This window comes from Callorhinchus milii, unplaced genomic scaffold, assembly GCF_018977255.1.
Source record: "Callorhinchus milii isolate IMCB2004 unplaced genomic scaffold, IMCB_Cmil_1.0 Scaffold2, whole genome shotgun sequence".
Classification (NCBI taxonomy): Eukaryota; Metazoa; Chordata; class Chondrichthyes; order Chimaeriformes; family Callorhinchidae; genus Callorhinchus; species Callorhinchus milii.
This window is the reverse complement of record NW_024704743.1, coordinates 114019848-114041046: the sequence shown is the minus strand read 5'-3', so window position 1 is coordinate 114041046 and position 21199 is coordinate 114019848. Positions and strand designations below refer to the sequence as shown.

Sequence of the window (21199 nt, the reverse complement as noted above, 5' to 3'; positions counted from 1 at the left end):
ATTCAATCAAGAACATTTATTTTGTTGGCCGACCATAAAGGTTGGCCACCACTGCTCGGCATAGTTTCAATCAGTGCAAACCTAGCCACATTGCGGATTTTCAGAATCAACATCTTGGCAAAAAAATAAAAGTAAACATAAGATGTGTGCAAAACTCTTTGTAGTTATTTAAAACAAAATCTCCATCAATCCAGTCATTTCCTAACTCTGAGAGCAGGAAGGAAACTGACTGCACTTGTGTGGTTTAGCAAAAATGTGCCGCTAAGTATTTGTAAAAGTCTGTGGTTTCCTAATTCCAGGGTCTGCGGCCGTCATTATGTTGTATGGTGATTCCTGTGCTTGCTCCATAGGGGCTGTTCTCCTCTTTGTATAGGTTATTTGGGACAACTAGAGGCTCCTCACTTGAATTGTAAAGATAATTTTCATTCACAGAGTCTATTTGACCGATAGGAGGCATATGGTGTAATTCTGGCTTCACAGCAGTATCTACCTGGAATCTTTCACCTGGTGAAGAAATAAATATGGAAGTTAAAACCAAAAAGATTTCCAAGACAAGCACAGAGGTAGATGATTGCAACAATGGTACAAATAGCTATGTGCCTTTTGAAGTGAGAAATGAATAGTATTATGATAGCGTGTATTTCCTACAATGTTTGTGTATTGGAATTTTAGAACACAGGAAACAAATTCAACCTCAGGAACATACTATAAATTGTCTTTTTTACCTCAATAAAGAGATTTTTCAAGCAAGTGTTGGGGTGACGTCAGGATAACATTCACATAATAATAATAATCCTTGCTTTATCACGTTTTTGAGACATTTCAAAGTGCTTCACAGAATATATTGTAAAGTAAATTGACTGTATATTTTGTGCACGAAATGCAGCAGCCAATTGTGCACAGCAGTGTCCCACAAATAAGTTGTTGGTTGATTAACCAAATTATTATTTTTTCATATAAAAATATGGTATAAAATTAACCACACAGTTTCACAGCACTCTGCTTTTTTATCGTCCAGTTATACTTCATATTGAGCATTGTTCATCCATTATACATACAAATGTAAAGGGGAACTACTGTATGTTATGCTGGTGAAAAGACCTGCAACAGATCATTTAGCACTATCACTGAGCCATTACAGTACATTTCAGGGTACTTCAGCCCTTATTTATGCTGCTCTTCTTCTGTTGGAGTAGTGTGGTTCCACAAGCATTGCTTGCCCTAAATTATCTCAACTAGGAGCCCAATTCTTCATCTGTGATTCTTGTAAATAGTATAAGTGGATCTTCCCAGCCCAAGTCATAGTGCAGAGGCTAATATAAGACTCCTATCCCTCTTTGACTGTACTTATACTCATCTCTCCCTTCTCCCTTGTTTAGCAACCAACCCAGCCACGATGGAGTTCTCCAAGGTGCTATCCAGTGTGAAGGGTGCCGTATAAATGCTGTTGTTGTTGCTGGTCTAGTGATTCAGTTCCACAGAAGACGGAGGCTTTACCATCCAAATCGCTGACTGTCCATCATCTTGGGACTTCCTCCCGACGTGAAATACAAAAGTAATGTGGTGTTGTTGTTTACCAACCAATCCACAGTGGGAAACAGCAAACTTCTTAAAAATTAAAAAGTCAAAAGTCAGGTTGCTCATTGCATCGACTTTAATGCCACCAAGGAGAGCAAGCAAAACTGTGGGCATAGGTTTGCTTGTGCCTGTGAAGAGTCCACTATCCCCTATTCAACAGTGATGTGATCAAGCAGTCCAATTCCTGGTAAGTGAGACTTTACACTACACCTCATTCCGAACCCGTTAATTACAGACTGTATCAAATTACTAATCCAGACAACCCCACAAGGGTAACGTAGAACAATAGCTAACAAGAGCACGGAAATCATTCCAATCGGAGTCTTTGAATCAGGGTGGTGCAAGATCAGTTACAAATAGCTTTCAAAACAATTGCATTCGCTATTGCAAGTCACTACACTTCATTGTATACGTTGCGGAACTCTATGAGACGTTTTAACGACATGATAAAGTGTGATATCAACGCAAGAATTAGTATTATGAAACAGATTTGGAAAGCAGGAGGGTGGGATTTTTTGGGGTCAGTCTGATTTAGAGAAATTTGGCATCTACATTAAAGAGTCCTTGGCACTATTTAAAAAAGAGGTCAACAATCCTTCCAATTAATTGTTTGTAGGATCTTGTTCTGTCGAAATTCACTTCTACATTTGCCAACAAAAACAGTGCTGAGAATTTGACAACAGTCACTGTATCAAATAGCAGGTCATTCACCTGTCCCCCTTGATCACTCACCTATTGCCCCCAGGTAACTAACCACCAACCCCCCCACGGGTAACTCACCTCCTCTCCCCGGGTAACTCACCTTTTCCCCTTCCCCTCCTTTCTTTCACGTCCCCCCCCTCGCCAGTAACTCCTCACCTCCCCCCCCCATAACTCACTTGTGCCCCCCACCTCAGGTCACTCACCTGTCCCCTGCTCACCTATGATGCCCCCCCCACCCAGTCACTCCCCTGCCCCACAGTCACTCCCCTGTCCCCACAGGTAGGCCAGGTAACTCACCTGCATGCAGCTGCACCTGGTGCACCTTGAGCTCGTGCTCCTCGGGGAAGGTTTTGCCGCAGAGGGCGCAGGTGCAGCTCCTCTCCTTGGCATGCGTGCGGCGCACATGGCTGTCGTGGGCAGCGTGTGAGGCGAAGGCCTTCCCACAGTGACGGCACTTAAAGGGCTTCTCCCCCGAGTGCTGTCGGATGTGGGTGCGCAGGATGCTGGAGGCGGTGAAAGCCTGCAGCCAGAGGAGAAGGGCGAGAGGGGAGAAACAAAAGATTAAGAGAAAGAAATAAAAGTAGCAAAAACAGGCAATACAAGTTGCAGTTTCCCTTTGCAAAAAAGATAACATTTTTCTCACCTTGTTGCAATAGACGCACTTGTACGGTCTCTCCCCAGAGTGGACCCTCATGTGCTTGTTGAGGCTGGAGGACTGAGAGAAGCTCTTGCCGCACACCGAGCACTGGCCCAGAGAGAGAGAGCGAGAGAGAGAGAGAGGGGGGTGGGGAGAGGGGGAGAGAGGAGCAAAGTTGCGTTAAAATAATACTCCTTGCATTCGATATAGCGCCTTATCATGTCGATGAGACAGCTCAAAGCTGTGTACACAGAATATACTATGTACAAGTAACAATGGTGAAAAAGTATGCAATTGTGCAACTGACGGTTCTTACAAAGGACTGTGTAGAATTTAGAAATATTAGTTGTTAAACCATTGCTCTGTATATTTTATGGTTGGGGGTTGTTATGGTTAAATGTATTATTCCCAATTATGTGAAGAGACGGGTGTAATTAATTAACACAGCACCCATTATGGGAAAGCTCTTTCACACAGATGGGAAGGAGGGAGGGAGAGAAGGAAGGAAGGAAGGAAGGAAGGAAGGAAGGAAGGAAGGAAGGAAGGAAGGAAGGAAGGAAGGAAGGAAGGAAGGAAGGAAGGGTGCTGCGTTAGAACAGACAGAAGTGGTCAAATGCTGGATTCTGGGCCTGTGCCACCTCAAGCACCAGCCAGACCATTGGTCCCAAGTGGTGTCTGGGCACTCCAGCGGCCAGTTCTGAGAGGTAGAGTAATGATGACGATAATAATAATAATCTTTGCAGTTGATATAGCGCCTTATTATGTCCTGCAAACGTCTCAGAGCAGGGTTTACTGTAAAGTGTTGTGACTTGTGCACCTGTGGACCAGCGGTGCTCAGTGCATACCTCAGCTCCCAGGGAAGGCAGGAAGGGAGGAAAATACTCTAGTGCCACAAACATCACTGTCAAAAAGATGAACTCTTCATGTAGATACAAGTATACCTGTGTGAACATTTATTTATATAACCTTTGGCCATGACAGTACTTGAGGGTATAAAAGTGTTCTCGAAGAGATAAGAGATGTAAGAGATGAAACAATAATAATAATGCTTTCATTTGGAATAAAGCAGGAGATGGTATAATTGTCTATTGGTGCTCCCAGACGCTATATAATATACTATAATAAAGTAAAACCAATGCAAAATGGACTTAAAACGGATAATATAAATAATATAAGGACATAATAATCATTATTACATAATAATAAAGTTATATATTATTTATATGTAAATGCAAATTGTTGTTGTCATTGTCAGTGTGTCAACTATTCCTCAGTGTGCAAGGTATTCGTTGTTTACTATAGCTGTGGACCCACAACCTCCCCATCAGAACTGGTGGGAGATATCTGGTCAGGATGCATTTAATAAGCTCAGACTGTCAGACACAACGAGGACTGTTAGACGGTACCGTTTTAATTGACCCCCATCGAATAAGATTCGTTTGTGTTCTGTTCTTTCAGATGTAGGTTTGTAACATTTAAGACTCAAGTCACACATCAGTTTGTTTTGAGCAGCTTTCAATTAAAGCCATTATGGATAACCCTGATTTAACATATGTCGGATGGCAAAATTATTTGCAAAAGGTTAATTGTAAGAATATCGAAAATATCGTTGTAAAAATACTGGCTGTCAGACATGGGAAAATATTTAGTAAAAATATTGTCAATATTTTGACAAAACGTGAGATTCAGGGAGAAAGCAGTCGCTGAATACAATTGCACTCAACATTAGATGATATAGAAAGTGGTGCTTTTAAAGTTACAAATGTTATTTTCTGAATAACTTTGTTCATTTGAGCATTTTTTCGTTAAATCCAAGTCGCTTTTGCTGAGAATGGGTAGAATGAGAGTTAAGTGTGTGGTGTGTGGGTGGTGTGTGTGGTGTGTGGGTGGTGTGGGTGGTGTGTGTGGGTGGTGTGTGTGTGGTGTGTGGATGGTGTGTGTGTGGTGTGTGTGTGGTGTGTGTGTGTGGATGGGGTGAGTGTGTATGGTGTGTGTGTGCGCGTAAAACAAAATAATTGTCGGATTTCGTTCATTTTTCATTTAAACAAGTAAAACCAGGTGCAAAACGGACTTAAAACGGAATGCAAGTCGTGCAACAACAACAACAACAACAACAACAACAACAGCCACAAAATGCACCGATTTGCATTCACATGTCCTAAATCAGCGTCAGTCTGGGAGGGATGGATTATGATTTATTTCGAATTAATATTTTTTTTTCCCCCCCCGGAGCGCGTCTCACTTTGTGCGGCCGATGTTTCTCGTGGACGTGAAGGACGTGGATCCTCAGTCTGTCTCGCTTCTCGAATGACCTGTTGCACAGGTGACAGGGAAACTTGCGATCGCCCTGATCCACACAGCGGGTGTACTTCAGGTGTTTGTCCCGGTAGTATTTGTAGGCGAAAACCTTCCCACATCGCTCGCAATTATACCCTTCTCCGGACTCTGCAACAACGACAACAACAACAACAACGAGAGAGAGAGAGAGAGAGAGAGAGAGAGAGAGAGAGAAATCAGCAAAATTGCAAAATAGCTAATGTCAGCAAAACCGCAAAAAAAAAATAGAGAGAGAGAGAGAGAGGGAGAGGGAGAGAGAAAGGGAGAAGAGGAGAAAATCGTTTAAGTGTTTTAACCTTCACTCTGGTCCGTGAGTGGACTTTCAGTCATTTCTTTCAACGTGACGGGGATTCCCATAAACTGCAGGTAACAGTCCCCGTACCACACCAGCAGCTCCTGCTGATCGCACACGTCTTTGCACGTCTCGTAGTAGATCTTCCCCTCGCACTGCAGGGCGGTCAGGTTTTGCTCCCGGAGTGACCGGGCGCAGTTCACAAACGCCATCCAGTTCCCGGCGACCCCTTTCCCGTCGATAAAGTGACTCAAACGGCCATCCTGGAAAATCTGAAACAGCACAGGTCAGGGACCGAATAGGGACCGAACAGGGACCGAATAGGGACCGAACAGGGACTGAACAGGGACCGAATAGGGACTGAACAGGGACTGAACAGGGACTGAACAGGGACCGAATAGGGACCGAACAGGGACTGAACAGGGACCCAATAGGGACTGAACAGGGACTGAACAGGGACCGAATAGGGACTGAACAGGGACTGAACAGGGACCGAATAGGGACTGAATAGGGACCGAACAGGGACTGAACAGGGACCGAATAGGGACTGAATAGGGACTGGACTGAGAAGGCTGTGTAAGCGCTCACAGACACTACCCCGCGAGAAGGGCGCTATATATATATATATACACACATATATATATATATGATATTTATATATATAAAGATGTGTAAAGGCGAGTTCTTGTTGCAATTGTGAGAGTTTGTTGGGAGAGAATTAAACTGCGTTTTGAATGTGTGGACGAGTGGAAACTTTTCCTCATTGTGCAATCTGTTGTTTCCGCCATTGCTCATTTTGGGCACTTTGGGTTCAGTCCCAAATAGCTTTTGTTGGCGAAATCTGGAGATGGAACAGAACGGGAGATATGTACCAGATGTGTGTGTGTGTGTGTGTGTGTGTGTGCAATCGCCTCTCTCTCTCTTCCTTGTCGTATGGTGTGTGTAAATCTCACCAATGTGCTGAGAAAGTGAGTGTCCAAACTTGTTCCAACCAACCGCACTGTTTTGAAGACGACCCCTAATAATATTGGACAACTCTCCCAGTGTGACCGACAGCACTCACCGAGAGAATTAACTCGCAGTGCCCGTCCACTCTGTGATAATATTGACCGAATCAAACATCGCCCGTGACAGCAGCTCAGCCCCGTCCTGTTGCAGCTGTGCACAGGGTTTATACTTAACCAAACGGTTCGTAAAGCGGTGCATCGAAATAGATGGCAACCGTTTAAAATGTTCGCGATGAAATAAGCGTTGGAGAACTTCCCACTGAGTTAAATGTTGACCTCTCTCACACACACATACACACACACACACACATACATACACACACATACAAACGATTCTTAATCCTTACCTCCCACATGAAGGAGTTGTCATCGTAGGTTTTAATCTCACTCGTGTTCACCACTTTTCCTGTAAAGGGTCCGAATCGAACCCCTTTGGGGATCTGATTTTGACAGCAGAAAACCCCAAAATGAGAAATTCCCCCACAGGTAGTGCGGGAAACAGAGAGCCCTGTGTGTGTGAGGGGGGGGGGGGGGGGAGAGAGAGAGAGAGAGAGAGAGAGAGGGTCATTCTGTACAACTGAACAGACACAGTACAAGAGAATGAGAGTAGCGTTCACTCACTCACCCTCTGGGATGTCTAAAGAGTCTCTTCTGTCCAGCAGCTGAAGCTGTAACTCATCACCTGGGGAAATAGAGGGATAAAGATTGTCACAGGGAGGGAGGGGGAGGGGAGGGGGGGGGGGGGGGGGGGTTTGCTCATGGACAGGGAATCAGCCGTTATTTGAACAAAACTTCCAATTGATAAATAATCATTGCATTTGCTATGGCGCTTCAAGGCGCTACACAGGATTTGACTGTAAATGGGTCGTGGACTGTGTATTAATAATAATCCTTAATCATTGACTGTATATTTTGTGTATGTGTGAAGGCAGCAATTAATTTGCCTGTAGCAAATGTCACCCCCCACCCCCCTCCCCTCCCTCCCTTCACCCCCCCCCCCCCCCCCCTCCCTCCCTTCACCCCCACACACACAGCCATGAAGTGAGTGGCCACCATTCTAAAAAAAACACATGCAGTGAAATTGCTCGTGGAGTATGCAGACGTTTTGCTGTGATGATAATAATAACAACAATGACAATCCTGGCCTTTGACATAGCGCTTCTCACGTCTTCGAAGGGCTTCACAGAATGCGCTGTGAAGTGAAGTGACTGTGTATGTTGTGGGCGAAACCTGGAAACCCAATTGCGCGCAGCGGTGTCCCCCCACAAACAGTCGGGGATTGATGGAGTGGTACAGTATTTGTGGTGTAATATTTTGTGGTCAGACAGGAAGGTTGGAAGTGGGGTTGGCCGCTGGGTCTCCCCCTCCCTCCCCCTCCCTCTCCCCCTCCCCCTCCCTCCCCCCCTCTCTCTCCCCCCGATGTTACCCCTGTGATGTGTTACCTGTCCTCTCTGTTATTCGCAGTCCTGAGATGGAGTGATTGACAGCCCGAGCGGCCCCGCAGACCTTCGTGTATCCGTACAAAACCCTGTTCAGGTCTTCCTCTGTGAACTGTCCGCCCCGGGGCTGCCGGGCCGCCAGGCTGACCCCCAGCCAGCGCCTGGCAGTGCGGGGCACCCGCCTCGCCTGGTGCCCGGCTTCGGGCGGCGCAAGGCGTGGAGCCGTGTCCCGTGGCTCGGGGCGGGCGGGGCTGCCGCTCATCCGCACTGGACTGAAGAGGGGCACAGAGGGCGGCGGGAGGAGGTCGCAGATGGCATCAGGGACCGAGGGGGAGTCACTGGGGAGGGAGAAGCTGGTGAAAGTGAAGGGCAGGGCGGGGCCCGGGTGACTGGCCAGTCTGCCCAGAGACTTCAGAGGATGCAACAGGTCTTCGGTGGAGCGTAGCACATCCATGTGTTGGTGTTGGTGTTGGTGTTGGTGCTGCTGCTGGTGCTGGTGGTGGTGGTGGTGGTGGGGAAAGGGCAGGAGAGAGGAGTAATATCCCGGGATCCTCGGAGCATTGGTGGCCTTGAAGGGCGGTCTGGGGTAAAGCTGGTCTTTCAGTGACAGGGCCATGGCTGTGTGAGAGGTGCGAGGCTTCCAGCCAGACAGTCACTACAGCACAGTCACCTGTGGACAGACACACATGGGCTGAGAGACAGAGAGACACAGACAGACAGAGAGACACAGACACACAGAGAGACACAGACAGACAGAGAGACACAGACACACAGAGAGACACAGACACACAGAGAGACACAGACAGACAGAGAGACACAGACACACAGAGAGACACAGACAGACAGAGAGACACAGACACACAGAGAGACACAGACACACAGAGAGACACAGACAGACAGAGAGACACAGACACACAGAGAGACACAGACAGACAGAGAGACACAGACACACAGAGAGACACAGACACACAGAGAGACACAGACACACAGAGAGACACAGACACACAGCGAGACACAGACACACAGAGAGACACAGACAGACAGAGAGCAGAAAGGCTGAGTGAGCACAAAACACACACCATTCAATTCACCTCAAATCCGGACCCTTCCCTTCACCCAATTCTTTTTCCTTTACCACCGCGTAACACACGAGGACCCGTTAATTGTGATTTTTTTTCAAAAAAAAACATTTAAACTAATGTAAAAAAATGCAATACTCGTATATCACGAGTATGAACTATTCCCCACACAAACCACCTTCCGGGGGTGTAGTTGCCTGACTTCTCATTATACTCCCGTTTTCCTAAATACCCTCGTCTTTTCCTGTCTGAAGTCGATTTTTTGGTTCACGGTAAAAAATGTGTGGCATTAGTTTTGCAGTCTCTGACTGACAGGGATTTTTTAACGGGATGTTTGTACACGTTTGGCTTGTGTTTATATTGGTGCCAATTTAACAACCTCCTCTCTCTCTCTCTCTCTCTCTGTGTGTCTCTGGTCCCAACCCCTGTGGGTCGGGACAGGGTCTCACTCACCTGGTCGGGGGCGACTTTAATATCAGTCCAAAATTCGGTCCAGTTAGTCCATTCCTATATGCATTATGCCATCAAAAGGTTTCGTTCACACAGTGAGTGTCGGCAGCTCACCCACGAGCCTATTTCGTGTTTAAATAATAATAATGATAATCCTTGCATTTGTTATCACAATAATAGTCATCCTTGCTTTCGATATAGCGCCCGATCGGGGTAATAATCCCTCCAAAATAATAGTAATAATGGTAATAATGTGGGACGCTGCTGTGCGCAATTGGCTGCCGCGTTTCGCCCGCAAAATACACAGTCACTACACTTTACCGTATGTTCTGGGAAGCGCTTTGAGACGCGTCAACAACGCGATGAGGCGCTATATCGAACGCGAGGATTACTATTAATGATAATACTATTAGTACTATTGTCGCCCCTTCGAGACGTCTCCGAGCGCTTCACCGATATACTGTGAATTCATGTGACTGTATATTTTATGGGCGAAATATACCGTCGATTCACTTTACAGTACATGTAGGAATATTCACACAAAAACGATACAACCCGAAACCAACAGCAAATGGGGAATCGGGATGCGATTCTAGTGTTATATAAAGGTTGCAAATAAAATAAAATAAGATAAGATCAGCTGCATTGTAATATGTACATTATCGGAAAGGCTAATGCATTAACATCTTAATTTGAAGTTGGTGACTGAAACAAAACTATGTCTATAGCGATTCTTCGAAAGGCACTTAAAGAAAACCCCAACGTTTCCATAATTGGAGGAACAGGTTACCAGAAAACTGGAGGTTCGCCTCAACGATTAGAAGTTAACGACAATAACCGAAATAATTCAGGTCGTTTGCAAATCAGATCACCAGTGCTGAGAGCCAAGTATAAAATTCCCTATTTTTGCGACCCCAAATTGAATGAAATACCCACTTCAACAAATTGGGGAGAGGTGGGGGGGGGGGGGGGGGACCATAACCGTTCTTGTGCGGTAACAAACTTTAATTGAATTTATTTTTAAAAACAAAACGAAAACCCCAAACCTTTAGCTTTTTGCAGAACAAAAGACTGGAAAACAATCGACTCCCAAACGCTGGTGTTGGTGCGACTCGAAAGAGAGGGAATTAAGGAGAAGTGACTGAACCAATCCCCCGCAGCAACTGCCTTCTTCAGTCAAGGTGACAGAAACAAAAGCTCTGACCGCAACCCTCCACCAACAAGAAAACAAATCCGATGCCATCCATCCATCCATTCACTGCAACATCCATCTCCTGCAATGACCAAACTAATATCTGATCAGGAAACCATTGGATCGGAAGCTGCCTCGCTTTACGGAATTACCTGGCGTTCAGCAGGTTTTGCACCTGGTTAGGAAGAAGGACTGGTGGTGGGAAATTGCCAATCCGCAGAGAAGTTATCACCCACACCTTCTCCTCTGTCCTCTGCAGAGCCCCAATGCAGCAGCAGCAGCAATTCTGTACCTGGGACTTGGGTTTGCAGCGAGTTGAGCTTCACCAAAGCCTATCCGTTTCACAAGCTGCCACATCAGGAGAGAAGAGACCAGTCAGACTGCGCGCTGTGGGTTTAATCTTAATGCCTCTTTAAGCAGCAAGGACGAGGACATTTTTTTAATATATATATATATGAAATTAAACTTTTTTGTGTGTATGTGAGCATCGGTCGGTCCAACGTGAAACAAAAGGACAATATGTACAGTGTTGCACTGTGTCCTGCCTCTCGCTGCACACTTTCATTCGTATTGTGTGTGTGTGTGTGTGTGTGTGGTGGGGGGGGGGGGGGGGGGTTCGCGAGCAAGAAAAAAAAGTACCCAATGTGAGCCAATAAACCTCGTTTGGTGACATTATTTTTGTCCTCGTTTGATTTGGAAATTTTGTAATTTTGTAATTGCAATTGTCTGCTTCCTTCGGTGTACCTGAGCCCCACGTTGTCGTTTCTCACTGTTTTACACCGTTTCTTCCTCGTTTCCTTCTCCCCTATCACACGCTCCTCGAATATTCTTTCTTATGCAATGTGTATTCCCCAGTCCCCAAATCAACGGCAACATATCTAATACGGTATGAAACGCCACTTGCATCGATATTAACACCAGTATTTGCAAAGCGGAAAAGTTAGCAATCCAAACATTCAGCTCAAAGTGCAATGAATTCGATATTATCCAGCGGATCAATATTCGCCAATAACTGAAACAAAACAGGGTCGTGACACTTAAATTAAAGAACATCGGGTCAATCACAGAGGTCACAGGGAACTGGATAATGAACACATCTAAACGCCTTGGTTAAGTATTGAGTAAACAAAACGCCAGTTTGAGCAATTACTTTTTAATTCTCTCGCTTACAGGAGCAAAGACTGATGTTCAAACTGACTCCCCCACCAAAAAAAAAACAATAATAATTAGACAATAAGGTCGCTGGAAAGGTTGAGCAGCGCTGGGAGTTACTTACGAGTTGTGGTCTTGCAGATCATTCAGGATATTGGACACCAGATGTAACTGTGAACTGTCTCCTTTTTCTTTCCTGACTTTCTTACTCTGTGTGTGTGTGTGTGGCTTGTGGTTTTAAGGTTGGCTGAGGAGCTTCTGTCGCTCTGAGGGAGGGAGGGAGGGAGGGAGGAAGGGGGGGGGAAAGGGGGAAAAAAAAAAGCTGTGTTGTGTTTTGTGGTCAGCTGAGGGCAGATGGCAAAGAGAGTGAGTAACAGGAGGAGCACCAGCGACTCCCCCTCACCCCGGCTATTGGTCAGAGAGAGAGAGAGAGAGAGAGCTTCCCCCAGAGACCCCACTTCAACACATTACATCCTCACAGTTCACTGGTCACCACCACCACTCACTCACTCACTCTCTCACTCTCTCACTCACTCACTCCAACCACAGATTTAGTATTTGAGTAGCGTAGTGACTGTATATATATATATATATATATATGAGTGCGTTTTTTTTAAGTAATATATACCAGTGCCTGTTGTTCATATCCACATACATCTCACCAGGAACTCAATATATCACAGGTTAAATAAACTCTTTCAATGACTGACAGCTTCTTTCCAACCCCCCCCCCCCCCCACCCACCCCCACAAAAAAAAACCCTCTCAACTCGCGCTCTCAGATGGAAAAGGTCCAGTCAGTATCTTTGTCAAACGTGTCCACTTCACGAGGATCAGCGAGGCTTTGGTTTCAGAGAGAAGTGGGGGCTCTTCGCTCAGTTCCCCACATCAACAGTCTGTCTCCTCACTGCAAACTCTGTGTGAAACCCGTGTGTTTCGTTTGATTGTACAGACAACTGATATAATCATCTGCTGTGGTTGACCCAGACTTTAACTGCAGGAATCATCCTTAAAATGTGTGGTATGGAATATTTTATTATTTGGGGGATCGGGAATGGGGGGATATAGACTCGGCCTCGATATATTTGCTGCTAAAATGTACGAGGAACGAAATCACAGGTCGTCATTCTATTTGCTTCGCCCACAGAATACAGTCGATTCACTTTACGGGATATTCTGCGAAGCGCTTCGAGACGTCTCGAAGACGCGATAATGCGCTGCATCGAATGCAACGATTGCACAGTCTGAGTAAATCAACGAGAACAGTTCTCTTTATTATCTTTTTTTGCAGCAGCGAAGATTCACTCTCACCTCTGAAAGAAGCCTTTTATATCAAAAAAATAAAGCTTGTGTTTATATATATATATATATATATAGATATATACTCCTGGAAAACGACGTAGGGCAGAAAGGAAAGTTTGATAGGAAAGATATAGTTTTATTATTTAAAAAAAAATACGAACAGTTGTTATTGAATAATGCAAATACTGAGAAAATGTTGATCGATTTCCCCCCCCCCCCCCCCCAAAGATATATATATATATATATATAGCAATTGCCTGAACAAACTGAATGAGTTAGGATTTAGTTCCAACCTTTTATTTGTAAACGGACAAGTTAAACTGTACAAATTGTAAGGATGTCAGTAGGGTCTGGTTTATGAAATGAAATGTTGCCCTGGATTCCAGTGAAATGCTATGAGTTGCACTGAGGAATTTACTGTTAGTTACTGGAGGTGATCAGATAGTTACTATACCCCCCAATCACTGTGGCATCACACATTTGTAAAACACACACATAGTCCAATATCAAGAAGTATAGAGGCAAATAGAGCAACATTCATCTGTATTTTACTCCGATTATCCACACAACCCGTTTTCCATGATTTAGAGAAAAATTAAAAGAAAAATGAGACGTTTGATGGGAGTTTCATTCAAGCGATGGAAATGTACAGCGTGTGATAACACCCGCGATGGAAATCACAGCTGCAAATGTATTGTTGAATGTGAACAGGGGAGAAAAAAAAGGCTTTTTAAAGTTCAGTGATTATAGTTGGTTTATACCCACGTTTGAGATGGAGTGGATTTAATTGAAATGGGATTCTCCCGTCCCGGGCAATGCAGTTATATTTAACAGAGGTGGAGATCACACTTTGCATTCACACCATGATTTATGACTGGCATCGACTGAATGCATCGTTCTCTGAATGTCTGGCCAGGCTTTGAGACGTTCTTTCGACGTGAAAGGGGTTATAGGAATGTAAATCGTATTATTATTATTATTATTATTATATTATTATTATTATTACATGGATCTTGTTAAAATCACAATTGCAAAATGGCCAGAACAAGAAATTAAACGAGTTAGTGAAACGAAAGGTTGGGTACTAGATTGTAATCCCTTTTAATCCTTAACACATTTATCCAAATGATTTGCAAGCATTAACCAGTTACTAAATGAAAATACTGTTTACATCACAGGTTTAATCCGGATCCAGTGGTAATTTTCAGTTATAGCACGTATAGTAGATTTATAGCAGTGGCTTATTTTACTTGCTGCACTTGGGTTACTCCAAATCTTTACTTTTAATTGTTATTTAACTCCTAGTATGGCTCTATTCCAGAAAGAGCTGTAGAAAATCAAATGGTTGCTATACTCATAGTCGCATTAGTTTCCACGCAAATATTTATAATAGCAGCAACAGTTTCTGAAGAGATGTAGCTTTTTCGTAAAAAAAAACACCTTTGGATTGAAACATTAAATGCAGCTTGCTGAGAAATATTTATGAACGAAGAGAATGGTTACTGATAACACAATATAATAATAATCATGTGAATGAGCACCTTATGACATTATCACGATGTCTCAAAGCACTTCACAGGACATACTAAAGTGATGCGACTGTATTTTGTGAGCGAAGTGGCAGCCAATTTGCACACAATGTCCCACAGACAGACAGTCATGGAGTAAATTACCAATCTTATTTGGGGGTTGGGAGAGAAACTCCCAATTAACTTCACAAAGCAACAGTCTTGAACAAGTGATACAACAGTGATCGAGAACATTGGATGGTTTCAGGCAGCACTGGTTACAGCCTATTGAATGCTGAATAACGTGGTGAGACACAGATGATGGTTCAGAGGCTACACATGTGCCTGATCAACATACTACATAACAAGATGAGGGCAATAAGGAGAATATGGAGAAAAACAGTTTCTACCCTCAAGATCTAGGATCAAACTACATTCCAATAAAAGATGAAGTTAATTGTCCCTTTATATCAGAGGCTACTACAACAACTTGCATTTATGCAGCACACTCTATGCAGGGCAGTGTCTTGGGAGCACTGAACAGTGCTTCATGCCAAGCCAGGAACAGAGGCGTGACTGAACACATGGCCGAAGAGTAAGGTCTTCAGATGCAATCTGATAATGGGTGAGGATCAAGGTGGAGGCATCGAAGCAGAGATTTCCAGAGTCTCGGGCGAGAGTGGCTGAAAACATGGCCACCAATGGTGGAGCGGAAGGAGCAATGTGCAGGAGCCATACCCAGCTGAATGAAAGGGGCCGGTAGAAGTATTAGCAGGTCACACTAAACTCCATCATGCCAGTTCTTGCCAGATTCTACCACCTTCCCATCTCCCAATGGATCATTTCAAAGTCCTTCACCTAAAGATCCCTTTAAAGCACCAACTCATCTCTGATTTTCCCCACCCCACTCTATTGCTCCCACCTCCGCTTGGCTAACTCAGTCATGTTGTGCAAATCCCCTGCTCCATCATTCAGCAACTCCCTTCCTCAGCCTCTCGCACTCGATCTTTAAATACTGCCTAAAAAAAAACTTACCTTTGACCACGATTAATTACCTCCCCCCTCTCTCTTGCTCAGCATTCAACTCGGTTTTCGTGAAGAACCCTTGTATAAATGCCAGTTGTTCTTGTACACACTAGTAAGAGTGTTAGGCGTAAAATTATGTCATTCCTTGATTAGCTGAACAGATTCAAACATCAATGTTATGTAGTGAAAAGTTGAATTGATTTATAAAATGTCACATAAATCCAAACGTTACCACCTCTTTAAATTCTTGAAATACAACTCCTTGCTCAGAGGGAAATTAGCCAACAGCCTGAAGACTTACAAGTTTAAAGTGGTCACTTTTGACCTAGTAGCTCAATTTGTAAAGGAAAATGTGTTCCCAATAATTATGGAAGATTTTTTTTAGGAATTAGAGAAATGGACATAAACAGACACTTCCAAGGAAAGCAGAGCAGGACGACGACATCATAAAAACACAAGTTATGCAGTCAACACTGTCAGAGGTTATGAAGCAATGGCACTTAAATTACTGCAGCCTCTCAACTATCAATTCTTTAACTACATTTCCAGGTACGCTTCCAGGTGCTGTAATACACAAGTCTGTTCTGTGCCTGTAGGGTACCAAAACATGCTGGTATACATCGCCCAAGTGACCATTCATGTGGGATCCCATTCTTCATGTGTGATCTTAGAGAACGAGTGAATATCCAATTTTGCCCGTGGGAGCATCAATACTGATCCTGTTCATCCTCTTTGGGCGAGTGTGGTAAGCGATGTTAATGGACAGTTTCCTCAATAACACAGAGGGTAGAAACATCACCCATATGACTAATCTATAAGACACAGGAAATTTACAGGTTTGATTTCCAGCCCATGCTGAGTTAGATGACCTCAACTCAGGGATCAGGGGTCTGAAGAAGGGGGTGGGTCAAAATCATCCAGGTTTCCATCCTGAACACTATCCACTGACTCACTGAAAGGTGTGGACATCTGGTGAGAGCAATAGTAGGTTCAGTTGCAATGTCCCCACTGTTAAATAGCCTCTAACAGAGAGAAAAGGGCCTTGTATCTTTATAGCACCTTATCAACAACTCAAATGAATACTGTCAAGTGGTATGATCGTTTTTTTTTAAGACTATTATTGCACCAGAGCAGACCCACAACCACCCATTAGATAAATGACACATCAATGTGGAAGAATGTCAGCTAGGACATCAGGAGAAACTCTTCCAATTCTGTTGTGGCATTTTTAATATCCACCTAGTCAGAGCAGTGAGTATTATCTCTGTGGAACCTTTCAATGACTCAACAGTCCCATTCCATTGAATACTATAGCGGTTGATTTCATGTGTTAATTTGATGGNAAAAAGGGAAGGAAAAAATCAGGGGGGATATTGTGCACATTTTCATTTAAAATTTACATCAACTCAAGTGTTCAGTGCTCCCAAATGTGTAACAAACATCTAAATCCAAATATAAAACTCAAAAGAATTTAATTTTATTAAACATCGCAATAACAGGATTATTTACAACAGCATTATTTAACATCAAATAAGCAAATGACATCAGCAAAAGCAATATTAGTTAACAACTTGCATAAATGTTTTTTTTTAATTTCTCTGAATATACCTAACTTGGCATAAAATGCTCACATAAGGATACAAACATGGATGCCCAAGGGAGGAAAATAAGTGTTTAGTGTGAACTAAATTAAAAAAAATACATCTCCAAACTTGCAACACTGTAAGCCTTCTGTTGAAGAACCTTAGTTTACATATTGCTTAGAATTTGCATCTCGTCAATATACACCTCTCAGAATTTTTTTGGAGAAAAAAAACATTCCAATAGTGACCCACTACTCACCACAAAAACAAAATTAACACAAAAAACTAAACCTGGGTCCATATTGCAATTAGGCCAACCATTATTTCTACTTATTTGCCCGAAAGAAAAAATAACTGATGACACACTCATTCAAAATTTTTACACAATTCACTATACAAACAATATAATACAACAACAAACAGCTGCTAGGAATATACAGGACATAAAAACATAGCTAAGGCATAATGCTACATTATAGCATTTGAGGTTCCTGCACTGTACTAAGAAATTGACTGACTTTACAAAACAAGAAAAGTTTAAGCTCTAAATGAAAAAAGTAGAGACAGGGGTTCTCTATCAAATTGAAAATCTGTAGAATAGTTTGTGCAGAGAATGTTCTGTATCCAGTCAACAATCAATTGTGTACAAATACTATAAAATGATGTTAAACCACACCAACACACCATGGCTTAGCTGTATCTCAAAATTAACTCAGTGAAATCTTTGGATTTTGCAAACAAGAGCTGCATAGCCCCGTTTGTATGCAATGTACAGCATTACAATACATTTTTAAATGTTAATTTGCATCATTACATTAGATCTGTTAGAGCAATCGATGTAATAAACCGTAACTTAATCAGAAAGATGTTACTTCTGAGTAAACACAGCCAACCTCCCCCAAGAGAGCAGACCTTGATGCATTGAAATCTACAGTACAAATAAAATGGGGTTATACAAGACAGCCTGAATCACGGTTATATGACACGTAGTTCCCCAACCCAATTTTTGCATTGAAAAAAAAGTTTTGGCTCTGCTGGCCACTGTACAGTGGTTATCATTTGGACCATTCCAAAGGTCTGACACAAATGTAAACTACATCTAGCAAGTTAGAGAGAGGACAGAAAATAAGATAAATGTACAAAACTTCTAGGCCATTACATAATATTCCAAAGACATAAATGCAAAAGTCTAGGCCCTTTAAGGTATGCAAAAGTAAATGCCTGCATTTCAGAAAGTGTTCCTAATTTATGGTACTATATTTACATAAAGCTATATTATCAAAGCAGTCTCAAAACACACGTCATTTGAACACACAACTAATGTAATTCTTTAGCTGAATGATCTGTGGCTGTGAAATGCAACAGCATTCCCTCCTAAAAGCAACTGCTGAGGCAAAAACAGGTCCGTATTCATTCTCTGTACAGTGATCAATATGATCAGAGATGGTCTCAGGCCCTAAATTACAGCATAATCCACATAGCCTGACAACTACAGAGACATGAGAATCCTAAAACTGCAACGTGCTACAATGGCTCTGTAAAAACAGCAATGGATCTGGGTATAATGAATTTGAAGGAAAACCACTGCATCCAACCCATTCTCAGACTTCCAATTTAACCATTACGCTGAGAACAAAATTGTCCCAAGAACAAGACTGAATATACTGAAGTCCGAGGAAGATGGTTTTAAGTCTGTGCAAACCAGAGAAGCAGTTTGATGGCTGTTTTGGCATGATATTTGCACATTATGGAAACTAAAATGGGTGCTAAATTATTAATAAAAGAGAACCAGTAAATTATGCTACGTATCAAGGCATCATGATTCTTTATTTACAACAAAAAAGACAGATACTGCTGTCAAGGTATCTAATGTAATACTGTAGTACCTTGCGTTGAAACAGCTGCTCAAGAACTTTGCTTCATCAAAATTGTACAAGTATGTAAAACATATGTTCTCAAGTAAAAGTTATTGCTTGGTTACGTACAGACACTGAACTCCTCTTATATACCTAATTGCCCTCCTCAAGTCATCCAGTGTTATTTTACAAAATACTGTATCTTGTGAAAAGGTTATGGCTGTTTTGTGGTGACATCTCATTCTAAACCTGCAGGATTTTGCAAGTGGAAACTGCCGAGGGCCATTGACTTTAACAAGTAGTAATGCAGTTCTGGGTTTCTGTAACTTCCGAACATCTGTCTTGCTTGTTCCCACAGCACTTTGTTAAAAGACAATTAATTAATGTACAAACTACTAGAACTATAAATCTGAACAGCCACAATACTTTGTATTTTTCTATGGCTCACAGCATATACCCTGCCATTCAATGTGGTACAATTCATATCAAGAGCAAACTGAAATCAAACATCTGCAACAATCAGTCACAAATGTCCTCTAAAGACTAGGCTTAAATAGTATCTATTGCATGGGATTGTTGTGTTTTAATGAGTATTTAGTAAGCGTATTTAAAAAAAAATTAAAGGGAGCAATGTGCAGATAAAGTTCTTGATATCTTGTGATGTGCTGGAGTCACGGGAAGAAGTTTCCTCGTTTGGAATCAGGTTGACATCAAAGATATAGGCTCCTTTGTGCCAGTCGTACTGATATTACAGTATTCTCATTTTGTGTCAATGCAAGGATTATTATCATTGTTAAATTCTAATCGTGAAAGTTATTTCATTGTTTCAAAGCTAAGCATTTCAGAGTAATCCTGCCTCGCAAATTTTATATATGGCTAGAGATAATCGAAGATATGAAGGAATTGATTGCATAACTGTGATGAAAGCCAGAGGATGCTGTTCTGTGATGGACAGATAACAGAATGCAAAGGACCTGAAGTAAGAGGAAAACCTCAAAATGGCTTCTTGCTTCTGCTGCAGAACTTGGCCTGGGAGAAAACATACAATGATTTGTGGGGTGGGGAGTACCTGGCTGCTGCTCTTAGGAGGGTAGGGTAATGAAGGAATGGCACCTGAAGACATCAGCTGTTCCTGTGGGAGCTTCTGGGAGAACCTGACCTTCTGTCAATGTAAGAAGGCAGGGGGAGGAAAGTGAAATGATGTGCTCTGGGAGAGATGAGAGACTACCCAAGTCAAATAAAAGACCACTGTATGAAGGAATGATTTTTAATTTAGTAACACATGTTGGTGCATGTATTTCCTGCCATTTCATTAAAGGAAAAGGGTGAGAACGTCAAGTCGATCTATCTGCCTGGTCAAGGGAGGTAAGGGTAGAACTCAAAGCTAGCTATTCACCTGCAGGATGTTTTAGTTATAACTGAACCATACATTCCAAATATTAACAGCACCACAGAGCAGAACCATGGGATAAAAGATAATACAGTAGAAGCTTGAATACCTGCCATATGAACATTGTCAGTTATTGTTTCCAATGGAGCAATTGGACAAACATAATCAGGAGATTCCTTCATAAACAGGCTCGCTGCTGCGGTCAGATGACCGCCTTCCTGCAGTCTTATTTCCATTTGGTTTCATCAAAAACATTAGAACCATTTTAAAACCCATTTAGATATCTTCAAAGATCAAAATTCTTTATTCTTACACCATTCATTCAGTTTTTTAAAAAAAACACAGCAACCCCGTCAAAAAGCTTCATTTCTAAATACTGTCAGAGGAGAAGATGGCTGAAAGCCTACACACTGGATTAAATAGCAGAAAATTCATCAACCACAGTGGATCAAAAACAAAAAGAGCAAAAGAGGTGATCATTCTGCAAAACGACGGTAGAATTACATTCATCGGACAAGGTTCCAAGCCGATGTCAGTCTGTTGTGAGGACAGACGTAAGTCACACTTATGGTGAATGCAATTGACAGACTGAGCAGCTTCAGCATGTTGCTGCAAAAGAGCCCATCATTCGGTTAGCAACTCTTGTAACAAACATTTTCTCTGAGACGGT

At 42.7% G+C, this 21199-nt stretch overlaps 1 protein-coding gene across 1 annotated transcript; it reads right to left on the bottom strand.

Annotated features, from left to right (window-relative positions):
- Positions 1 to 289: 289 nt before the first annotated feature.
- Positions 290 to 8452, bottom strand: prdm14 (PR domain containing 14; the record flags this gene model as incomplete). Its single annotated transcript, XM_042331690.1, has 8 exons — positions 290 to 504; positions 2578 to 2800; positions 2924 to 3025; positions 5160 to 5362; positions 5551 to 5818; positions 6901 to 7061; positions 7179 to 7235; positions 7996 to 8452. Coding segments are annotated over 8 exons (1686 nt in total), but the record flags the coding sequence as incomplete, so codon positions are not given.
- Positions 8453 to 21199: the final 12747 nt, after the last annotated feature.